The sequence below is a fragment of the Oryctolagus cuniculus genome, chromosome 11 (genome assembly GCF_964237555.1).
Source record: "Oryctolagus cuniculus chromosome 11, mOryCun1.1, whole genome shotgun sequence".
In the NCBI taxonomy this organism is placed as follows: Eukaryota; Metazoa; Chordata; class Mammalia; order Lagomorpha; family Leporidae; genus Oryctolagus; species Oryctolagus cuniculus.
Window position 1 is genome coordinate 92,062,615 of NC_091442.1, and position 25,355 is coordinate 92,087,969.

General features: G+C 40.6%; 1 protein-coding gene across 7 annotated transcripts in view; it reads right to left on the reverse strand.

Moving 5' to 3' along the window:
* Positions 1–276: 276 nt before the first annotated feature.
* POC1B (POC1 centriolar protein B) overlaps positions 277–25,355 on the reverse strand; it is a 117,770-nt gene continuing 92,691 nt past the window's right edge. For 4 of the 7 annotated variants that reach the window (XM_008256874.3, XM_070052685.1, XM_070052686.1 and 1 more), the window contains 2 exons: positions 11,519–11,737; positions 3,971–5,975 (listed from right to left, as the gene is read on the reverse strand). In XM_008256874.3, the coding sequence (XP_008255096.1) occupies positions 5,871–5,975; positions 11,519–11,737 (324 nt within the window). In that variant the 3' untranslated portion in view covers positions 3,971–5,870. Of the gene's footprint in view, positions 2,478–3,970; positions 5,976–11,518; positions 11,738–25,355 lie in introns of those variants that run through there. The other 3 variants (XM_017342010.3, XM_070052687.1, XM_017342011.3) reach the window with 2 other exon arrangements.

The window sequence follows — 25,355 nt, forward strand, 5'->3', positions numbered from 1 at the left end:
TCATAAAACTAAGCTCCATGAATATCTGCCCCAAAGGTCATACTGCTAGAGAATGGCATAGGCAGAATTCGCACCCAAGTCTTTTCTTTCTGTTCAAAGACTGTGTTAAGTACAGTTATACAAAAATATACAGTAATGCCCACTCAGCCCCAAATATCACCGTCTAAATTTTTACTTACTTGCTATTTCTTCCAGTCCACTCACCCTTGTTTTCACTGCTTTTGGCTCTAAGTGAAGCAAACAGTAAAACACCAAATAAAAGAAAATAATCATTCATTCAACAACTATTTATTGAGCTCCTCATATGAACTGAGCAATGTAATCAGTGGGGAATTGAAGATAACAAAGGAGTGAGCACTTGGCACAGCAGCTAATCCCCTACTTAGGATGCCTGCATGCTGTATCCTAGTGTCTGGATCTGAGTCCCAGGTTGGCTTCTGATTCCAGCTTCCTACTAATGTGCACTGTTGGAGGCAACAGTAATGGCTGAGGACCAGGGTCCCTGCCACCCATGTAGGAGACACAGACTGAGTTCTGTGCTCCTGACTTTGGTCTGGCCCAACCCACCTGTTGTAGGCATCTGGAGAGTGAACCAGCAGAGGGAAGATCTGTCTCTCTCTGCCTTTCAAGTAATAAATATAATAAAAATAAAGATGACAGTACCAGCCTTTTGAGAAGTGGAAGAGGCCAAACTGCTACTGTACGGTAATCTATGTTGCAGCAGAGATATGCACAGAATGAGTGTGCAGTGGTATGTGTCCAGGAGTTGGGAAGGTGACAGGAAACAGCACACTCAAAGTAAGTGGATTTGGCAAGGGAATGGTATGTTCCATTCCAATAATGGTGAAAATTTCGGATAGCTAAGGACCAGAAGCATGGTTATGCGGGAGGGGAGGGGTAAAGAATGTGAAGAAGGCATGCAAGTCAATCTGAGAGAGGCAGACTGGAGTTGGATGGTGACAGCAACAGAACACCATGCAAAAGATGTGGACCTCAGAAGGGGCCAGATCGGCTAAGTCAAGCAGTGGAAGGAAGTGAAGACAGTAGGGGTCAGTTTGTGCCTGTCTCTGGCAAAGCGAGTCCTCCCTGCCCGGCTCTTGTTCATCGCTGCATGGAAGAATGCAGGCCCAATATGTACAGGTATTCTGATTTGCAAAAGCAAGCCTGAGATCCAAATTTTAACATAAACTTCCCAAATTTTAAATATCTGCAGATAACTAAAAAATAACCTATGAGCCCAGCAAAATAGCTCAACACAGATCTGAGTTCACTGCACAGGCAAGAAGTCACTGAAGTTTGTAATAAAACTTAAAATCCTTAGTAAAACCCTGAAGTCTTATTATCTATGAGTAATCATATGCAGTTAGAAAGGGAAAGCATGTCAAATCTACCTTCTTTCCACATTGCAGTCCTATTTAAACTTTACTTTTTTTTACATTGCAGTTTACAAGTACACTTCATAATGATTACTAAATATATAACATCTTCCCTAAGATTCTTTTTCACATATTCCACCAGAGTTCACCAATTGAACTTCCTATTTTCTCTGTACCATTTCAAGAAACTAACCTCGAGGTTAAAATAAGAAATCATCCATTTGTAGCGCACACACAGACTAACTTTTGCAATGTTAAAATAATTACTTGGGAGGACACGAGACTGAAGCAGCTAGCTCTAGCACCCTGAGTTTCTCTGTAAACAAACAGAAAACCACTCAGTTCAGGATCATTGTCTCCCTGAAGACCCAGTATAAACTTACCCAATCAGAAACCACCAATGAACCTCTAAATGGGGACATTACAGTCACTGTTCCAACTGGAACCAATCAAATATTTTCTGTCTTGCTTCTTCAAACACCTTATAAAAATGTCCGCCTTGATTTGTCCAGCAGAACCCAAATGGCTTGCGATCTGGTGATGCCCGATTCTTCACTGTTTGCTCAAAGAAATGGTGTTGCAGGAGATGGAAATGCTAATTACCCTCATGTAACGGTCACACAACATTATATATGCACATCAATGATCACACTGTATACCACAAATATGTGCAATTATTATGCCAACTAGAATGAACAAAAGACTTAAAAATTTTGTCTCAGTTTACCTTTTAACAAGTACATCTAACTAATAAGTTAAGATTTTCCCAAGAGCCTCTGAAACCTTTAACACTACCTTTAGCAACCTGAACAGGTCCAAGAGAAATATTTCTGTGATAGAAAAAAAATCCTGTGTGTAGCAACTGGGAGCACAGGATGTGAGAAACTGTAGAGCGATGGGTCACATTCTGTTTGGTGGACCCACGGCCACTAAGGCAGCAGTGACAGCACCACATGATGTGACTAAGATGAACTGCCTCCTTCGCTGCTCTTCCCCAGCCTCAGGTATCCTAAGGACTTACCTGCATCACCGTGCACCTGACACTCTTCAAATGGGCTGCTGAGGCACTCTGCTCAGGAATTAATCAAGGTTGAGAAGTCACTGCAGGGGTAGAGGAGGAAAAAACCTGCAACTTAGTGCTTGTTTTCACATACTCATATTTGAAATAGATGCTGTGTGCCTACTACAAACTGGGCCCTGTTCTAGGTCCAGGAATCCATCAATGACTGATGAGCAGAGTTCCTGCCTTCCACATTTGTGTGAACTAGTAAATACGAGGAGACTTCAAAAGTTCATGAAAAAATGAAACTACGGTTTATTTTTGGTGCCCCAAACTTTGAAATACATGCATAGTTTTTTCATAATATGCATCTTCCATGAATTCTCTGATGACCTGCCAGGTCAGACCTACGAATTCTTTGATGATCATATGTCAGATGGTAACGAGTGCACTAGACATTGAAAGTTGGTCGGGGCACAGGGGCTGTGTGGACGGCTACTGTTTGTCACAGAGTACAGAGTGTAAAGGCCAAATGTTTTGAGGGATGCCTGAGGGCAGGGTGTTCCAGGCAGAGATGCCCTCAGAAGATCAAAGGGAAGCAAAGAGAACCCCATGTCCAGAGGGCAGTATGGTGACCTCAGTGGGAGGAGTGAGGATACCACGGGGGAGAGGGGACCCAGGGGACAGGTGTCACAACTTGTTTTCCTGAGATGGGAAGCTTTGCAGGGTTTTGAGCTGAAGAACCCAAGTGCTGTGATGCAGGCTTTTCAGGAACCACTCTGGCTCGCTAGGCAATGGTGACAACAGGGAGACCAGTTGGGTGACAGCTGCAGTCACCAGGCCAGAGACAGATGTGGCTTGGTTGGGCTGTAGGATCTGGAGGTGGCGAGGAGTGGCCCACTGTTCCATACACTGTGATGTGCTACAGGAGGAACCGTGGGGCATGAGAGAGACGAGTGAAGGATGACTCCAGATCTTCAGCTTGAGAGCCGGGCTGGAAGGCGACATTTGACTGAGACCAGAAATACAAGCCAAAGAACTACTGGGGCTGGACAGAGGGCAACCTCATTGGGTCTGGATGTATTTGGAAATGCCTCTTGGGCTTCCTGGTGGAAATGCTGATCAGGTGGTCACACACTGCATTTAGGAAAGAAAGGGGCTGGGATCTGATGAAAATCAAGGAGGCTCTTCAAAAGTTACAAAACAGTAGATAAAATAGAGGGGGGATTACCAAGTGATCCTCTTGGAAAAGCTTCCGGCCATTTTAATTTATATCACTAATTTATATCACTTAGAGCTCCTGATGACTGTAAAAGTTATGTGGCAACATCATGTTGTAAGGGTGAAGGCACTATCAGTGTTGCTAAAGTGCGGGCCTCAGGCCAGGAGCATCAACATCACCTATGAGCTTGTCAGAAAGGCGAGTTATGGGCCCCACCCGACCAAATGAGTCATAAACTCTACAGATAAGGCCCAGGAAACTGTTTGGACAAGCTCTCTAGGAGATTGCTATACACATTAAAGATTGAGTGACCTAGTTGATAAGAAGTTTAGTATTTCCAGGTTTTAAACATTTTAAAAGAAAAGGAACAGCTTTTTTTTTTTAAAGGAAAAATGTCTTTATTGTTTGAAGCATAAAAAAGAGTAAAGAAAAGTTGGTATGATATTTCATTTATGGGTTTTCTCAATGAGGTTATAAAAATACAATGCCACTTAGACTTTACAAGCTCTTGAAAATGTCTAGAAGTTCACCCTTAGTATAAAAAGGCACTTACAACATACAATGAAATGATAAAAAAAAAAAAAAACCCTCATAGGGACAATTGAAATTACTTGGAGAAAAGCTTCTAAACATACACTCCCACATAAATTATATTTCATTTTTTCTTCTTTTCCAACACATAGACAGCATTTTCCCCAGTTACTCGTGGATGTCATAAAGGTGGAGTGCCTGCTCCTACCTTTGTTCTTAATATGACTTACTAGAAAATCAAGTAAAATTAACCTGCCTGCTTTGTTTTTCACTTTAATCTGAGTTTTGTTTAAGATAGAACAAATTTCTTAATTTGTAACCAAGATCTTCTAGAATGCCTGGCTCATTTGCTTCCAACTGTTTCAAATCACAATTCATTAAAAAAAGGGGGGGTAAGGATAAGGGGGGAGAATAAGGAAAAGTGGCCTTATTTTAAAGGTACCTATTGCCCAGCAGCCAAAAATCACACTAAGCAACAATATTTCTGAAGCATGTTTACACACGTGTGAATATTTTACACTATACCTGTGTTGCATCACTCTGGCTTTTGTGCATCTGAAATCACACTAGAGTAATCACACTACATAACCTGAGAGCACAGGCTCAGCACAATCCAAGTCACATGGGACTTCATCTGTCACAGAAAGGATACGGCTGCTTCCTGTGCTCCAAACTCTTCATTTTCCTTAAGGTTGGCAGCAGGATGTTGACAACGTACCCCCACAAACTGAACAAAAACCCACTGTCATGTACGTGCTGTTGCTGATTAAAATAATCATATTCTTGCTGTGGCAATTCTGTGGTCTGGGAGTTTTTAATTAGCTCCGCTTTTCAAGGCATGAGTAAGAGTATAATTTTTTCTTTCTTGAATTGGAAGGTATCTGAGTCAGATCAGTAACTCCTTCTCTGCACATAGGATACTGTTTTAGAAGTAAGTGAATCACTTCACCCGGAGGGCATGTGAACTATAGAAATACGTGAATTACTTTAAGAAACTGCTTGGGCCGGTGCCATGGCTCACTAGGCTAATCCTCCGCCTTGCGGTGCTGGCACACCGGGTTCTAGTCCCGGTTGGGGCGCCGGATTCTGTCCTGGTGGCCCCTCTTCCAGGCCAGCTCTCTGCTGTGGCCAGGGAGTGCAGTGGAGGATGGCCCAAGTGCTTGGGCCCTGCACCCCATGGGAGACCAGGAGAAGCACCTGGCTCCTGCCATCAGATCAGCGTGGTACGCTGCCGCAGCGTACTGGCCGCGGCGGCCATTGGAGGGTGAACCAACAGCAAAAGGAAGACCTTTCTCTCTGTCTCTCTCTCTCACTGTCCACTCTGCCTGTCAAAAAAAAAAAAAAAAAAAAAAAAAGAAAGAAAAAAAAAAAAGAAACTGCTTGAACATGGTAAATCTGAAATACATCAACAATGGAATCCAGAGATTTGGCGACTTTCCGGGCAGGATTTGGACTATAAATGAAAACTGATATTTAAAATAATATGGGAAAATATAGAGTCACTTGAATGCTTATCACTTTATTACTGCAATCATAAATGCTAGTGATTTAGTCATTGACACTGATTTGTGTTTAAATTAGGCTTTAAATATTCCTTTTTGGCCTTTTGCTCTGCTGCTCACCCTTTAAGAAATGCCATGACAAAGAGCGCATGATCGTGCCTCGTGGAGCACCTTGTGCTGCCTTCCTGAGTATATGGATTTGTGTTCACTCTTAGTGCCTCTGCTGGCACTTCCCTAATTCAGCTTTTCTGTTGGATAGCACTGAAAAGCTTTTGCTGATTTTCCAGGCAGTCTTTCAGCTTATCCTCGGTCAAAGTGAGTCGCTGCTCCAAGATTGATACGGTCTGCAAAAGGGAGGATGAGAAATCAGTGATGGTGACCTGGTGGGGAGGTTACATGGATGCTCATCTCTGCACAGGAGATCCTTTCTAGAACTGGGCCACCCACCCTTTTGCCGAGAAGATGGCACAGAAATGAGCCTCAGGACCGGCTGTGCTTCTGGGCCCTACCACAGGGCAAAGCACTCTTCCTCAAGCTGTCTGAAGGAAAGAAAAAAAAATTTGAGGAAGAAGGAGTAAAAGATCAGACCTCTGCGGACAATTCCCGTGTCTGATCTTCCAAGGCACCAAGCTCAGGTATAGGCCACATGCAGCATTTGAAGTGGTACCATAAGCTATGAAGTACTGTGGCGAGGTAGGGGTGAAATGCCACATGCCTGGCCCAAGCTCAACTGAAATGGCATCACTGCTCACTCTGTCACAATCCAGCCATGGTGAACCATTCCTAGAGCAGCCCAGACAGATGAGTGGCCAGATTACTTCGAAAATATCATACTTGGTTGCCACCAGTTCCAGAAGATGGTAACATCTCAGAGGACTTGAGAAAATCGAAATGATATGTGGAAAATGCTTAAGCTAGTGGTAGGCATTTGGCATAGGGGTTCCACATCAGAGTTTTGAAGTTTAAGTCCCATCTCTGGCTCCTGGCTTTAGCTTCCTGTTAATGCACACCCTGGGAAGCAATGGTGATGGGCTCAAATAAGTGAGATTCTGCCACCCAGGTGGGAGACTGGGATTGAGTTCCTGGCTGCCACCATCCTCCTGGCCCAGTTTTAGTCATTGCGGGCATTTGGGGAGTATATCAACATATGGAAGTTCTCTTTTCTTGTCCAGCTTAATCAATCAATCAAGAAATATTTTTAAAGGAAAACAGTTAATGATGGGCATACAGGACTTGATACCTGATTACATATACTCATCTAATAGCTGGAATAAACACTAAATACATACATACCTAAATACAAGGATACTTGGAAAAGTTCATGGCAAATGAAATTAAAAGTTCAGTTTATTTGGGTGGAAAAATTTTAAATCCAGGGATGCTGCACGGTGGCTAGCAGATTAGGTCACCACCTGCAGCACCAGCATCCCATGTGGGCACTGGCTTGAGTCTCAGCTGCTCCGATTCTGATCCAGCACCCTGCTAAAGTGCCTGGGAAAGCGGCAGAGGATGGTCCAAGTGCTTAGGTCCCTGCATCCAAATAGGAGACCCGGATGAAACTTCTGGCTCCTGGCTTCGGCTTGGCCCAGGCCCAGCTGTTGGGGCCATTTGGAAAGTAAACCAGCAGATGGAAGATCTCTCTCTCTCTATGCCTCTCCCCCTCTCTCTATAACTCTGCCTTGCAAATAAATAAATAAATCTTTTTAAAAAAGTTTAAAAATGTTTAAGTCCATAGTTTTCTCATAATACATATTTTCCACAACTTTTTGAAGCCTCTTTGTACATACACACATATGTAAATTTGGGAAATCAGATGTTTTATGAAATTGACTGTTTTGCCTTCAGTTTTGTCTTCTTTTTAAAAAACCCATTCAATATATAATAAAAGAGAATATTCAGGAGGCCATACAAGACACATAAGTCACTTAATGAATTCTCACAAGAAAAACACCCTCATAACTATCACCACAGAATTAGAACTTTCTCAGTCACCCCAGAGCCTCCCACATGCCTATCACAGTCACCCCCCTCCTCCTCCCGTAACCCTCACTGTCCTGACTTTCACAGTAACCACTTCCTTGTGTTTCTTTATGGTTTGATTTCTTAGATGAACATCCATGGACACCAACATTTCTCTTTCCCATTTTTTAAGGATCTGAAATGTCATTTTTAATCTACAGGTATCCTCCTCCTTCCTTTCTTGTCCTGACAATTTGTCTACTGATAAGGTCAGGCCAAGTGACCTGAGAGGTCTCCACCAGTCTGGATTTTAGGGACTTCATGCTCAGCCCTGATTTTTCAGTCTTGGTAAATTCTGTAAATTGGCAGCTAGATCCAAAGTCTTGATCAGATTATATCCCCTGGTAAGAAATATAGGTGGTAGACAGTCTATCCTTTCATTAGAGTACAAAATAATGTTTGGTTGTTTTTCTTTTAGTGATGATAAAGTAACTACTTAATGCCCAGATCTTATGGATTACAAATGACAAGATATAATTCTATCATTTAAAAATATTTATTAGTCAGTATAATTTATAATTAAGAAACACTTCTCTCATCTACTATTTGGCTATGCAGAGGTGGAGTTCACATAGGAAAAATAAGATAAATACTTGGTTATTTTTGTCAAAAAGTTTTAAGATAACAAATTATTCTTTTTTTTTTTTTTTTTTTTTTTTGGACAGGCAGAGTGGACAGTGAGAGAGACAGAGAGAAAGGTCTTCCTTTGCCGTTGGGTCACCCTCCAATGGCCGCCGCGGCTGGCCGCAGTGGAGGATTAACCTATTGAGCCACAACGCCGGCCTTTTTCCTTTTTTTTTTTTTTTTTTTTAAGATAACAAATTATTCTCTATCATCCTCTGAAGGTAATTAGTTTTCTAAAATGTCATTTAATAGCTTTTGTTTTCATATTCTATAGTATGGACCATGACTAATTTTTTTTTTGACAGGCAGAGTTAGACAGTGAGAGAGAGAGAGAGAGACAGAAAGTCTTCCTTCCATTGGTTCACCCCCCCAAATGGCCATTACGGCCGGCGCGCTGCACTGATCCCAAGCCAGGAGCCAGGTGCTTCCTCCTGGTCTCCCATGAGGGTGCAGGGCTCAAGCACTTGGGCCATCCTCCACTGCCTTCCCGGGCCACAGCAGAGAACTGGACTGGAAAAGGAGCAACCGGGACAGAACCGGCACCCCAATCGGGACTAGAACCCGGTGTGCCGGTGCCACAGGCGGAGGATTAGCCTAGTGAGCCATGGCACCAGCTGGACCGTGACTAATTAAAAATAAGTTTGGCTACGTGATGCAGCAGGTTAAGCCACGGCCTGCAGGGCCAGCATCCCATTCAGATCCAGCTCCTTGCTAATGCACCTGAGAAAGCAGTGTGGAGTTTGGCCCAAGTGTTTGGGCCCCTGCAACCACATGGGAAACCCAGATGAAGCTCTTTGTTCCTGGCTTCGGCCTGCCCCAACCTTGGCTGTTGTGGCCATTCGGAGAGAGAAGCAGCAGATAGAATATCTTTCTCTCTGCTTTGCCCCTCACTCCCTCTCATTAACTCTGCCTTTCAAATAAGTAAATAAATCTTTAAAAGAGATAAGTGATGCCAATAATACTTTCTACCATTTGTTGTGTGCTTCCTATTTGTGCCAATACATTTTGCCAACTTTACACATTTTATTACAATTTCATGTGCTAAAGTTGTTGATACACATACAAAGGCACTTAAGCATTCATGGAAAAATGGAATTATGTTTATTTTGGTGTGAAAATTTTAAAAAATAGTTTTATCATACACATTTTCCACAGGTTTTGAAGTACCCTCTTACATGTGCCAATGACTTCAACACTGGCTAGGTCCATTTATCTACCATCTAAAATGTAATTTCATTTTAATTTGCTTTTAATTATAGTTTAGCAGAGATATAAACACACTGCAGCTTAGTTAGGTGATGTGAAGTCATCTGCAATTAAAGTGAATCAGAATGAATTTGGCATACTCAACACTGCAAAGACTCACTGTTCCGCTTCTGCTGTGTCTACTTTTAACTTCTTCAATAAGTAAAAGAAATCCAGCCCTTCACAATTAAGAATAAAGAAATTTAATAAAGCTTAAAGTGATTTACTTAACCTTGCATTCAAGAAAAAGAAGGAGAAATGGATCATGAAGCTCAAGGAGCGAGAAATGGAAGATCCATGTAGGTGAAAGCCTAATGAGAACCCAACATTGAAAGATGGCTTAAGTTAGAAAATCACAGCAATGTGGAAAACAACTAAAAATAAAGTTGTCATTAAGCTGAGAGGGCAACGGCCTTTAATGTTAAGAAATGTCTAATAAATACAAGAGGAAGTCACATCCAGCACAGTATTACAAAGTAAAAATAAGTTATTTTAATTATTTTCATTGAGCAAACCCTAGAATGACTTCAAGTTCTTGCACGGCTCTTTCCCATCTGTCAACAACTCAAAATCACACACATGGGAGAGGTGTTTAGTCTAGGGATTAAGATACCCACGTTCTATATTGGAGCGCCTGGGTTCAATGCCTGGCTCTGGCTCCTAACTCCAGCTTCCTGCCAATATAGACTGTAAGAGGCAATACCTACAGCTCAAGAAACTGGGTTCCTGCTACCCACATGAGAGACCTGGATTGAGTTCTCAGTTTCCAGCTTGAGGCATGGCTCAGCCCTAGCAGACATGAGCATTTAGGGAGTGAACCAGTGGATGGGAGCTCTGTTTTTCTTTCCCTGTCTCTCAAGTAAATAAATTTTTAAAAATTATTTTTGAATAGAATACACATGACTCCAAAAGCTCCCTCAGATACTATCCACAGTATAAAAATACTCATTCAATTAATGGTTCTCAATACTGGCTGTAAAACAGAATCATATGAAAAGAATAATGTGATGGCCTTATTCCAGACCAATGGAAATGGACTGTCAGGAAGTGAGAAATAGTGAGAATTTGTATAGTTTTTTATAAAAGATTTATTTATTTATTTGAGAAGCAGAGTTACAGACATGTGTACAGTTTTTAGCTGCCCTGATGAATATAATACACAGCTCTGTAAGAGCTATTTCAACCTGAAATATTTACCCTGGAGGAGTAATTGACATCTTTCTTGATCACATTCCAACCTTTCTGTATAACTTGTGACAATGTCCACTTTGACAAATATTAGTATCCTCACTGAATACATCAAAAGAGAAAAACAGAAGATTTCTTTAAAGGAACCAATGAGTCATTAGAGCTAGAAGGGAAACCTTTGGCATATTCATTTCAACACACCACTTCCTTTACCAAGAGTTGGAAGAATTTTGAGATTATTAAAGATCTACTGCGTTTTTAATTTGCAAAGGTAAGTTAGTCTCAAATAAATGGGAAATATTCTAAAATGGGAATGCAAAACAATCAACTCTAGAAACATCCATGTAAGAAGCTTTTGTGTAATGTAAGATATATATTGAAGTGAAAATATTTTCAGAGTATAGAACTATAAACACTAACGATTTTTCATACTAACCAGAAATGGTCACTCTCAATTCATTTTTCATATGGCCCTAAATATTTCTTTATGAATGGCATAATCAGAACCAAATTAAATTTATAGCATGGAGTACTACCGGTTAGCCCACACTGCTCCCCTCTGGCTCCTGAATGCCAGAGTTGGCACAGTGTGTGTGTGTGTGTGTGTGTGTGTACATTCATGCACACATGCACAAGGGCTCTGAGCTTATTTCCATGGCATCATGGAGCAGCTCAGTCCAGCATGCTTTGCTATAGGATCACTACCTTGCTAGGAAAGAAAAATCTTCCCCTGCTCTGCTAGCTCTGCAACTGGCTGGAACTAGGACTCTCTTGTGTATCTCACCCCCACGTGCAAAGCAGGCCAACCTACCTGTGTCAAAACATGGAGCTGTTCCATAATATGCTCCAAAGCGTCAGTCACTGCAAGTGGAATGCTTCTCTGACTCTCAGAGGGGAAGTCACTCATGTCTTCTGTTTTCTTTTTCATTGTTGTTGGTGAACATTCTGGTGACATTAAGGAAGGGTTCAAGAAATACCCACAGATCTCTTCACCCTTTTCTGGTGGAGTTTTACCAATGGTCTCTGTGGTCTTCAATATAAAAAAAAAGTAGGAAGAGTGATATTTTCCAAATTTTAAAATTATATATATATATGTATATGTATATATAACAGTTTTAAATAATCTTGATCTAAAAAGCTCAGCCTTATACTTAATTATTTATCTTCAACTTAAACAAATTATTCAAATCACAATTACAGGAAAGAAACAAAGCTAACAGTAAAAAAAGAAAATCTACATTTTTCTTTTCAATGAAATACACTGCACTACATAGTGAGGGATCAGGTGTTCTACCATTAAAAGGACTGCTGTATGTAGTTTAATTCTTAATTTAAAAACAAACATTCCTGTCCACTAGGACTATTGTAAAAAATGGAAAAGTACTAAGTGTTGGTGAGAATATGGAGAAATTGAGCTTTTTGCTGACAGGAATGTAAAATGGTGCAGTTGCTGTGAAAAATAGTTTGTCAATTCCTTAAAATGTTAACCACAGAATTACGAAAAGATGCAACAATTCCACTCCTAAGTATATATTCAAAAGAACTGAAAACAGGGAATCAGATATTTGTACACCAATGTTCAACATTATTCCCAATAGCCAAAAGGTGGCAACGACTCAAGTATCCATGACTAGATAAATCTATAAACAAAATATGGTATAAATATATAATTGAATGTTATTCAGCCACAAAAAGGAATGGATTTTGATACAAGCTATAACATGTATAATAAACCTTGAAAACATTATCATATTAAGCTTGTGATTACAAAATAAATTAGAAAGTATATCATTGCAAAAATTAAAAGCAAAATAATAAAGGAAGGAAGAAGGTGGGTGGTAGCCAGTTAGGGAGGGACAATAGAATGGAAGGCATCATTACGTTCTTGAACTGTATATATGAAACACATGAAATTTGTTTTCTTTATATATATATAAAAAAAAAGAAAACATCACCTAAGTGAAACAAGCCATTAAAAAAAAGGACCAACATTGCATCATTCCATTTATATGCGGCACCTAGAATAGGAGAATTCAGAGATACAAAGGAGAGCAAATGTTTAGGGACTTGTGGGAAGGGTAATGAGGAATTACTGCTTAACGGACATAGAGTTTCTATGTGGAATGATGAAAAATTCAGGATGTAGTGGTGAATGCACTTAATGGCAGTGGTTAAAATGGTAAACTCACCACAATAAAAATACTCTCCATATACGTGGCAACGAAAATGAAATTTTTAAATTCTACTTTCATTAGCATTAAAAATAAAATACTTAGGAATAAATCTAATAAACGAAGTGCAAAAATTTTACACTAAGAACTACAAACCATCACTGGAAGAAATTAATCTAAACAGTAGAAAGACATCCTATGTCCTATGTTCACAGATCAGAAAAGTTAATAATGTTAAGATAACAGCATTCCCTACACCAATATACAGATTCAATACAATCCCTACCAAAATCTTAGATGCCTTTTTTCCATAGAAATTGACAAGCTGATTCTAATATTTACATGGAACTGCAATGAACCCAGAACAGCTACAATAATATTTAAAAAAAAGGCAGCACATTCATACTTCCTAATTTCAAAGCTTACAACAAAACTATAGTAATCAAGCAAGACAATGTGCTGCTTCATGGCTTAGTGGGTTAAGCTGCTGCCTGTGAAGTCAGCATCCCATGCAGACACTGGTTCGAGTCCTGGCTGCTCCACTTACAACCCAGCTCTCTGTTAATGGTCTGGGAAAATGGCCTAAGTGTTTGGGCCCCTGCCACCTATGTGGTAGACCCAGAAGAGGCTCCTGGCTTTGGCTGGCCATTGTGGCCAAATGGGGAGTGAACCAGTGGATGGAAGATTCTCTCTGTCCTTCTCTATTTTTCTGTGTAACTCTGACTTTCAAATAAATAAAATAATAATACAAAAAAGGACAATGTGACACTAGCATAAGGATAGAAATAGATCAATGTAAGTAATGTAAGTCAAGAAACCCAGGGCCGGTGCTGTGGCATAGCAGGTAAAGCCACTGCCTGCAGTGCTGGCATCCTATATGGGCACTGGTTCAAGTCCCAGTTGCTCTACTTCCAATCCAGCTCTCTGCTATGGTCTGGGAAAACAGTAGAGGATGGCCCAAGTCCTTGGGCTCCTGCACCTGCAGGGGAGACTGGGAAGAAGCTCCTGGCTCCTGGCTTCAAATCAGCACAGCTCCAGCCATTGCAGCCATCTGGGGGAGTGAGCCAGCAGATGGAAGACCTCTCTCTCTGCCTCTGCCTTTGCCTCTCTATAACTCTTTCAAATGAATAAATAAATCTTTTTTTAAAAGAAATAAACCCTAACTTTTATAGTCAACTGATGTTTGACAAGCTTGCCCTGATAATTTAATGGGCAAAGAATAGTCTACTCAACAAGTGGTGCTGGGAACACCATATATCCACATTTAAAAGAATCAGTATAGTGCCCTCTCTTATATCAGACACAAAACTAACTCAAAACAGGACATAATCTTAAATGTAAGAGCTAAAACTATAAAATGTTAGAAGAAAACATCAGAATAAATCTTCCTGACCCTTGATTAGACACAGCTTTCTTAAACATAACAGCAGAAGTACAGATTATAAAATAACAAATTGGACTTTATCAAAAGATACAATGAAGGAAGTAAAATAGCTGCAAATTTGGTATAGTGGGTAAAGCTTCTGTCTCCGGCACCACCATCCTAAATGGTTGCAGGTTCAAATCTGGGCTGCTGCTCCACTTTTTTTTTTTTTTTTAATTTTTTGACAGCCAGAGTGGACAGTGACAGAGACAGAGAGAAAGGTCTTCCTTTGCCGTTGGTTCACCCTCCAATGGCCGCCGTGGCCGGCGCGCTGCAGCCAGCGCACCGAGCTGATCCGATGGCAGGAGCCAGGTACTTCTCCTGGTCTCCCATGGGGTGCAGGGCCCAAGCACTTGGGCCATCCTCCACTGCACTCCCGGGCCACAGCAGAGAGCTGGCCTGGAAGAGGGGCAACTGGGACAGAATCCGGCGCCCCGACCGGGACTAGAACCCAGTGTGCCGGCGCCGCAAGGCGGAGGATTAGCCTAGTGAGCCACGGCGCCGGCTGCTCCACTTCTGATCCAGCTAATGCACACGGGAAAGCAGTGGAGGATGGCCCAAGTAGGTGGGCCCCTGCACCTGCATGGGAGACCAGAAAGAAGCTCCTGGCTCCTGGCTTTGGACCATCCCAGCTCTGGCCTTTGCAGCCATTTGGGGAGTGAACCAGTGGATGAAAGACCTCTCTCTTTCTCTCTAACTCTGCCTTTCAAATAAATAAATAAGTCTTAAATAAAAAAAAGTAAAGCATAAGTCCTGGAATGGAAGAAAATACTGTAAAGTCATACATTTGATAAGGAACTTGTATGCAGACATCTAAAAAATTCTTACAACTCAGTATAAAAAGACAACCCAATTAAAAACAGGCAAAGGATTACAATAAGCATTTCTCCAAAGAAGATACACAAATGGTCATTAGCCACAAAGAAAATGCAAATCAAAACCACAATGAAATACCACTTCATACGCACTAGGATAACTAAATTAAAAAAGACAGTGGTAGGCACTGTGGCACAGGGGGTCAACTGGGCTGCCACTTGGGACAACTACCAAGTTCGAGTTCTGGCTATTCTGCTTCTTTTCTAGCTTTCTGTTAATGTGCCTGAGAAGGAAGGGAAGATGATCAAAGTTCTTGGGTCACTGCTGTCCATAATGGAGTTCCTGGCTCCTGGCTGCGGCCTGGCCCAGGTCCAGCTGTTGCAGTTATTTGGGAAGTGAACCAGTGGAAGGTAGCTTTCTCTCTCACTATCTCTCTCTCTCCTTCTCTCTGCCTTTCAAGTAGATGAAAAACAAATTAATAAGCAGTTTTTATAAAAAGGCAGGCAATAACAAGTTGACAAGTCTTCTGGTAGGCATTGTAGTACAGCAAGTTAAGCTACTGCTTGGGACACACCTGCATCCCATATCAGAGCGCTGGTATGAATCCCAGTTACTCTGCTTCCAATCCAGCTTCCTGTTAATGTGCAGCCTGGAGGGCAGCTGATGGGCAGCTCATGTACTTGAGTCCCAGCCACCAATATGGAAGAAGTGGATGGAGTTCGGGGCTCCTGGCTTTGGCTTGGCCCAGTCATGGCTATTTAACATTTAAATTTTTTTTAAATGACAAGTTTTAGAGTGTTGGGAAACTGGAACCCTCACATAATGATGGTGGGATTGTAAAATGAAGACTTCAAGATGGCAGAACAGGGAAAAGGCGTACTGCTCTAGGCTAGGGGAAAATAGTAACAACAACAACAAAAGGCGAGGGTGGGGAGAAAGTACATTTTCAGGGAAGAGTCAGAGAGAAAACTGCAGTGGAGAATCTACAACCTCTGTCAACCCAGAATACTGCTTCTGTAAAGCTCTCATTTGTGAATGAAGGTGAAATAAAGACCTTCCAAAACAAATAGGAATTGGAAGAATTTGTCACCACTCATTCAGCCTTACAAAATATGCTTAAAGATATAATACACACAGAAACACAGAAAGATAGTCATCATTATGAAACAATGTGAAGGCAGAAAATCTCCCAGTAAAAGTACAAAGGAATACAAAGCAAACACTAGGAATATTTATGGAAAAATGACAGGGCCAAGTCATTACTTATCATATAGTAAACTTGAATGTAAATAGCCTAAATTCTGTAATTAACTGACACAGACTGGCTGAATGGATTAAAAAACAAGACCCATCTATCTGCTGCCTACAAGAACATACCTCACCAACAAAGATACATGCAAATTGAAAGTTAAAGGATGTACAAAGATATTCCATGCTAACAGAAAGATAAAAAGAACAGGTGTTACAATCCTAATATCAGACAAAATAGACTTTAACATAAACTGTTAAAAGAGATGAAGAAGAGTACTATGTAATGATTAAGGGATCAATTCAACAGGAAGATGTGACTAAAATAAAGGTGTATGCATGCGCCCAATTGCAGGGCACTCGGCTACTTAAAACAAATGTTAATGCATCTAAAGGGAGACATAAACTCCAATACAATAGTAAAGAAGGACTTCAACACCCTACTTTCATCAATGGACAGATCAACTAGACAGCAAATCAACAAAGAAATAACAGAGCTAATCTTTACTATGGACCTAACTGATATCTACAGAAACTTTTACCTCACAGTTGTAGAATACACATTCTTTTCAACAGTGTATGGAACCTTCTCTAGGATAGACTATATGCTAGGCCATAAAGCGAGTCTCACCAAATTAAGAAAAAAAAATCAAAATCATACCATGAACCTTTTCTGCCCACAATGGAATTAAACTGGAAATCAACAACTCAAGAATCTATAGAACATATGCAAACACATGAAGACTGAACAACACACTTCTGAATGAATAATGGGTCATAGAAGAAATCAAAATAGCAATCAAAAAAACTTCTGGAAACAAATGAAGATGACAACACAACCACCAAATCTTATGGGATACAGAAAAAACAATGTTAAGGGGGAAGTTTATAGCAATTGGTGTCTACATCAAGAAATTGGAAAGGCACCAAATAAATGAGCTATCAATGCATCTCAAAGACCTAGAGAAACAACAAAACAAACTCAAAATTAGTAGGAGGAAATAAATAATTAAAATTAAAGAAGAAATAAAATTTAAACAAACAAAAAAGAGATCAGTATAATGAATAGTTTTCTGAAAAAATGAACTAAATTGATACACTACTGGCCGAACTATCAAAAAAAAAAAAAAAAAAAAAGGAGAAAATCCAAACGATAAAAGATGAAAAAGTAAATCTAACAACAGATACCACAGAAATAAAAAGAATCATCATAAATTACTACAAAGAGCTGTATGGCAACAAATTGGAAAACCTAGAAGAAATGCATCAATTACTAGATAAATACAATCTACCAAAATTGAGTCACGAAGACGCAGAAAGCCTAAACAGCCCAGGACTGGATGGCTTTCCTGCTGAATCCTACAACACATTTAAAGAACTAATTCCAATTCTCAAGCTATTGAAAACAACTGAAAGAGAGGGTATGTCCCCAAACTTCTTCTATGAAGCTAGCATCATCTTAATTTCTTGAAACCATTTTACTTAGTAACATTAAGTCAGCTCCAAAAAAACAAATACCGTATGTTTTTCCTCATCTGTGGTAACTAATAGGGTAGCTAAAAGGTAATGTACTGGAGTGAAATTGACACTTTGGGATTTGATGATTGCTTACAGTCCTTGTCTCAACTACTGAGGAACAGTGTTTTTTTCTTCATGCTATTTGTTGAACACTTAGTGTAGGGTTAATCTTATGAGTATAAAGTAAACTGAAAATAGATCTTTGTAAAAATTAAGAGTGGGAATAAGAGGGAGGAAGAAGAAGGGTGGGAGTGTGGGTGGAAGGGAAGTTAAGGTGAGAAGTATCACTATGTTTCTGAATCTGTATATATGAAACACATGAAATTTGTATACCTTAAATAAAATTTTAAAAAACTAAATAAAAGCATTTTAAAAATGTTGTTATTTATTGCCATCTACTTGGAAGGCAGATACACACACACACACACACAGAGACATACACAAATGGAGAAGGAGAGAGTGAGGGAGACAGAGAAAGGGAGAGGGAGATCTTCTGTCTGCTGGTTCAGTCTCTAAATTCCTGCAACAGACAGGGCTTGGCGAGGGTGAAGTTAAGATTCTGGAACTGCATCCAGTATTTCCTCATGAGTGGCAGGGTCCCAAGCACTTGAGCCATCATCTGCTGCCTTCTGGAATGCATTTGCAGGAAGCTAGATGCGAAGTACAGCAGTGTAGACTTGAACCTGTAGTTGGCTATGGGATGTGGGCACCACAAGGAGACAGTTTAAGCTGCTGCTCCACAATGTCTGACCACCTCAAAATGGTAAACATGGAATTATTATATGATCCAGCAATTTTACTTCTAGGTTATACACAGGGGAACTAAAAACATACATCTATAGAAAACCTACATGAATGGTCACAGCATCTATAATCATAATGGCCAATAAAACAATCCAAATGTCCCAAATTCTGGGATAATGTATGGCTAAACAAAATGTGGTACATACTCTTACAATGGATTATTTGCCCGCAAAAAGGAATGAAGTATTAACACATGCCACAATATGAATAAACTTCGAAAACAACAGAATAATTAAGGAAGTCAGAAGCAAAAAGCCACATAATGAATGATTCCATTTATATGAAATGGTAAAAATTAACAAATATATGAAGAGAGCCTGAGATTAATGGTTATCAGAGGCTGGGGAGAAGAATGGGAAATATATTGATAATGGACAATGGAAATATTCTAAAACTGTTTCTGGAGTGATGAAGTTAGACAGTGGTGATGACTGTACAAGTGTGAATATAATAAAAACATCTATTTGTACACTATAAAATGGTGAATTTTAAAGTATGAGAATTATTTCATTAATTCTGTTATGAAAACAAAATCCAAATATATGCCTTATGGAAGCATTTAAAATTTTTTAAATCAATTTTAAGTTTCTAGTTATTACTTGAGATATGAAGATATGCTTTCTAAAGTACTTTTTATTCCTGATATTCTCAGATTTTTAAATTGCTCCTGAAGTAGACTGGGAAAACAACAACAACAAGCGCTTTACCTTGGGGGGACGGGAGGGAAGCAAACATTACTTTTTAAAGAAAGAATATATTTGCAATGGTAACATTTAGTGACTTCAAGAATCCCTAGATGAGATGGATCTAAGATAATGAAGATATATCATTCATTCAGACAAAATGATTTTGTATCTATGTGCTAGGAAGAACTCTAAGTGCCAGAGATACTTACTTTTCTAACTGTTGCCATAACAAACCTACTGGTTTTAAACAATCCAACTTGACTATCCTTCAGTTCTCGAGGTCACTGTTGCTTACCTTTCCCAGCCTCTAGTTGTAAGGATCCTAAGTGGAGCGCACTCAGATAATCCAGGATAACCTCCCCATCTCAAGATCCTTAATTACATTTACAAAGCCTCTTTTACCATCTAAGGAAATATATTCACAGACTCTGGGGGAGAAGAATATATTTTTTAAATTTAATTTAATTTAATTTTTATTATTTGAGAGGCAGAGTTATAAACATAGTTATAGAGGGAAGACATAGAGAAAGGTCTTCCATCCACTGGTTCACTACCCAGATGGCCACAACGGCCAGAGCTGGGCCCATCCAAAGCCAGCAGCCAGGAGCTTCTTCCAGGTTCCTTTGTGGATGCAGGGGTCCAAGCACTTCAGCCATCTTCCATCATTTTCCCAGGCCATTAACAGAGAGCTGGATCAGAAGTGGAGCAGCCAGGACATGAACCAGCACTCATACGGTATGCCTATGCTATAGGAGGAAGTGTAACCTACTATGCCACAGTGCCAGCCCCCAAGGAGAATATTTTTAAGGGACAATTGTTCTGCTTTCCTCAGGGAGTGAATAATCAGAGAGAATACTTACTCCAGTGGGTGAAGGAGAAAACTGAATATATAGATATGTGATAGATATGTGATACAGAGCTAGGGAGTGACAAAGGTTGTGAAGAAAGATAAAGCCAAGTGAGATGCTAGATCATGATGTAACAACACTGATGATGCAGTTTTTAATGGAGGATGTAGAGAGAATAAACTTTGGATGTACTGACTTTGAGATACCTATTAAGACTCTCAAGGGGAAAGTCATTAATGCAGCTGGAATATATGACCCTAGATTTCTATAGGGAGTTTGGGACTAGAGATATAAATTTGTGAGTTATTAGACATAAATCTTTTTAAAAAATATTTATTTATTTTATTTTAAAAGGCAGACAGAGAGAGCAGCAGGGAGAAGGGGAAATCATCTTTTTGCTGGTTTACTCCCGAAATGGCTGCAATGGCCAGGGCTGTGCCAGGAGAAAGTCAGGAGCCTGGAATACCATTTGAGTGTCCCATGTGAGTAGAAGGGTCCCAACTACTCTGTCCATCTCCCACTGCTTTTCCAGATACATTAGCAGGGACCAAAAGTGGAACAGCCAGGACTCAAGGTGGTGCTCGGATATGGGATGCTGGTGTTACAGGTGAAGACTTAACCTGCTACACCACAACATCAGCCCCTGGATATAAAACTTCACACCTGGATGTGTCTGATCACTCAGGAAGGAACTAAACGAGGTAAGAGCAATAGATTTTAGAAGGCAGGACAAGAAGTAGGTAAGGCGAGTGATAGCCCTTGAGGCAGGAGGGCGAGGGACAGAGAAGCCAATTAAGGACAGGGCTTCCAGAAAGAGGGAGCTATCACCAGAATCAAGCGCAGCAGATGGGGCTGAGTCAGATGAATCATGGGGACCTTGACCTAAGGAAAAACATGGGGTCAAAAACTTGTCTGGAGTGGGTTCAGAATGGAAAGTGAAGAAATGAAGAGAGTGAATCTATGCAGCTCTGTCGACAGGAGTTTTGCTATAAAAGAGAGCACAGTAGTGAGCTAGAAACTGGACAGGGATGCAGAACAAATAAAGTTTTTGCCTTCAACAATGATAAATGCATCACTAGTGAGTGCTGATGGAGATGATCGGGTAGGAGCAGAGCACTGAAAACGCAAGTGTTCCATCAATGGGCTGCGGAGGCAGTCAATGGCAGTGAGCTCTGTAGGACATTGAGGTGAGACCAGCGAGCAGAGCTGTCTAGTCACATTCAGGTCATTGCATATAGTTGAAGAAAAAGCAAAGAAATCAATCTAGCTCAGGACGGTTTGCTGAGTGAGGACAATAGGGGAAAAGGGACAAGAACACAGCTACAGTGATGGACCACAGAATGAAAGCCATATGCAAGAGAGAGACACGGTCCCGGGAAATGGGCAGTGAAAGGGCAGGTTACTGGATGTGTTGGAGGCCCTTCCGGGGTTGATGAATTCTCCAAATGCAAAGACTAGATGTGGCAGCCAAAGAGTAGGAGGCTTTACACTGAGTTTACCATCAGCACCAAGGATCTAGACAGTCACAGAGTTAACTCATCTGAGAATCCTGACAAAGAGGACACTGTCTCAGAAGGGATTCAGGGTATTGTTCTATGTTTGGTTATTTGTCTACAATCACATGCTAGCGTTGACAGAAGAGGACGGACCACTCAGGGAAACAGAAAAAGGTGTCATAGGGTTGCCCAGAAAGCACTGTCACAGAACCACAACAGAATTCATTCTCAATTTCTTAAGTTCTTAGGGTTATTAATGCCAAAGGTGAACACCACATTTTACTTCTTGTCTTAGATATTTGCACAGTGTACTATGCATCCTGTAAGAATTCTTCTAACACTTCAAGTCTGATTGATTTAAATGTATTTCTGGGACAAACACACAAAATGTCCTGCGAAATCTTGTCTCCAAAATGCAATGTCCTCAGCTGAAAAAGGCTTGTTTGTCCCTCAGGAGAAATCATACACCTTTTTCTCAAGGGAGAGCTTTCAGAATTTTCTTCTTCAAACTAAATTTGAAATTTCATTTGTCACAAAAGATTTAACAAACACTCTTACAGAGCTCTCAACTAGAATATTGGTGCAACCAATTCAGTTCCATTTAAAAAGACTGCTCAGGCCACAAATTTATTGCTGCCTCTGTCTCTAATCTTAAGTCTCTTCTTTAGAGAAATTTACTAATTTTGAAATGATGAATGGGTATGGTGGAATGAGAAGGTGAGAAGGTCATGAGAAGGTGAGGTCATGCCAAAATGGCCGTTGACAACAGAAACTGCCTGGCAATAGGCCGTGACTGGATGGCTTCAGAAACCACATGACAACAGAGCCTGACTGACAACAGGCCGTGATTGGATGGTTTCAGAAACTGCCTGGCAACAGGCTGTGATTGGTTACGGCATAGACCACCCTTTGACCGGATTGGCTGCCTTGGCTATATGAGCAGCTATAGCAACTCTGGCCCGCTTTCACGTGACTCCAGGGGTCTGTGTGGTGACTCCGCGCCTCTTGCCCCCACCATGCTCCTCCTCTCAGAATGAATCCTCTCAGAAGAAATCAACCTCAACAAATGGGCAGACACAACTAGGACAAATAAAGCCTATATAAAAATTTCCTTTTATGTTTCACTTACTACATGATTAAGAAAATAAGGAGGGGCCCGCACTGTGGCGCAGTGGGTTAACACCCTGGCCTGAAGCGCCAGCATCCCATATGGGCATCGGTTCTAGTCCCAGCTGTTCCTCTTCCGATCCAGCTCTCTGCTGTGGCCTGGGATAACAGCGGAAGATGGCCCAAGTCCCTGGGCCCCTGCACCCGCGTGGGAGACCCAGAAGAAGCTCCTGGCTCCTGGCTTCAGATCGGTGCAGCTTCAGTCATTGTGGCCAACTGGGGAGTGAACCATCGGATGGAAGACCTCTCTCTGCTTCTCCTCTCTCTGTGTAACTCTTTCAAATAAATAATTAAATCTTTTTTTTTTTTTTTTAAAGAAAGAAAATAAGGAGGGCAGGCATTCCGCACAGTGGTTAAGTTGTCACTTGAGACACCCAGATTCCATAGCAGAGTATCTGGTTTCAATCTTAGCTCCTCTGCTCTTGAATGCTCTGGAATGCAGCAGACAATGGCTCAGGTTCTTGAGTCCCTACCATGCATATGGGAGACCTGAACTGAGCTTCAGCCTGGCCCAACCCTAGCTGTTGGGAACATCTGGAGAATGAAGCAGTGGATGTGAGATCTCTCTCTCTCTCTCTCTCTTAAATGAAACAGTACAAAAAATAACAAAGCAAACTTTCCCCCTGAGCTTAAGAAATAAGGAAAAAAGAATAAACTTCTCTAATCCCTATCCTTTTTAGAGGATATTAACACCATCTCAAATACAGTGTTTATCACTCAAATTCATATCCCTTTATGTTTATTACATATTTAGACATTCCTAAATGACGGCATTATTTTTTCATGTATTAAAACTTCACATAATGTAGTAGTCTATTATGACCTTTGGGTATTTTCCATTAACTACCACTTTTAGAATGAATGGCGATGAATGCAACTCAAGTTCACTTATTTGTACTAGTAAACAGTATCCCATTGAGTGGCCACTCTACAATTTTTAAAACAGATTTACTGGGGCCAGCACTGTGGAGTACTAGGCTAAGCCTCTGCCTGCTGTGCTGGCATCCCATAAGGTTGCTGGTTTGTGTCTCAGCTGCTCCTCTTTTGATCCAGCTCTCTGCTTATGGCCTGGGAAAGCACTGGAAAATGGCTGAAGTCCTTGGGCCCCTGCACCTATATGGGAGACCCGTAAGAAGCTCCTGGCTCCTGGCTTTGGATCTGCCCAGCTCCGGCTGTTGCGGCCATTTGGGGAGTGAACCAACGGATGGAAGACCTTTCTCTCTGTCTCTTCCTCTCTATAACTCTGCCTTTCAAATAGATGAATAAAATATTTTAAAAAAATTTACTTATTTGAAAGGCAGTTACAGAGAGAGGCAGAGACAGAGGTCTTCCTTCTGCTGGTTCACCCTCCAGTGGCCACAATGGCTGGGAATGGGTCAGGTGGAAGCCAGGAACTCCATCCAGGTCTCCAATGTGGGTGCAGAGGCCCAAAGACTTGGCCCATCTTCTGCTGCTTTCCCAGGAACATTAACAGGGAGCTGAATTGGAAGTAGAATAGTCGAGACTCAAATCAGGGCCCATGTAGGAGCCAGTGTTTGCAGGTGGTAGCTTAACCCTCTGCACCATTCTGGCCCCGACTATTTCACAGTTTATATATCCCTTCTACTATTCACTAGCATAGGCTGCTACAGTTGGCATTCCTGTAAATGTCTCTTGTATATGAGATTTTCTCTAGACTTACATAATCAAGCCATAGTTTTACCAGGCACTATTCAAAATGGTGGACTCAATTTATTCTTCTATTAGTAGAAAAAAAAAATCTCTCTTTTATCTACAAAGTGACCTATATTTCATGGTTAGACCTATCAAATTTTGTCAAAATTATGGGCAGGAAATGGCATCTCATGGTTTTAATTTCACCGTGCATTTCTTTGGTTACTGGTAATTTGAGGCTATTTTATGTTTATATTGATTATTTTTATCTAAATAGCCTATTTAAAATATTTGTCCACTTTACTTCTCTTTTCTAATTTGTCCATTTACTTCTCTTTTCTAATAAATATTTGAGATTCTTTACATATTTTGAATACCAAAATTTTGCTGTATGTGTGATACATTTCCTTTCTCTGATTTGTTTTCACTTTTTTTTATTTACACAGATTTTTGTTTTATAAAGTAACCAAGTTTATCTACTTTTCCCTTTATGATTTGTGTTTTGTTTAAGAAATCCTTGCCTAATCAGAATACATAAATACGTTTTCCTTGGTTTCTTTTCAAAGTTTTAAAGCATTGTTTTTCATATTTAAGTCTTTAACCCATCTGGTATTAATTTTATTTGTGGCTACAAGAACATAATTGTATTTTTTTCATATAGCTGGTGGTCTCAACAACACTTCCTGAACAGTCCATCTTCACAGACCTACAGTCAAGCCTTCTAGGTTTCGACTTCCCATATTTGTGTGGGTCTGTTCACAGGCTTTCTATCATGGATCTCTGTATCACAACCCGTATAGCTTAATGAGCCTTCAATC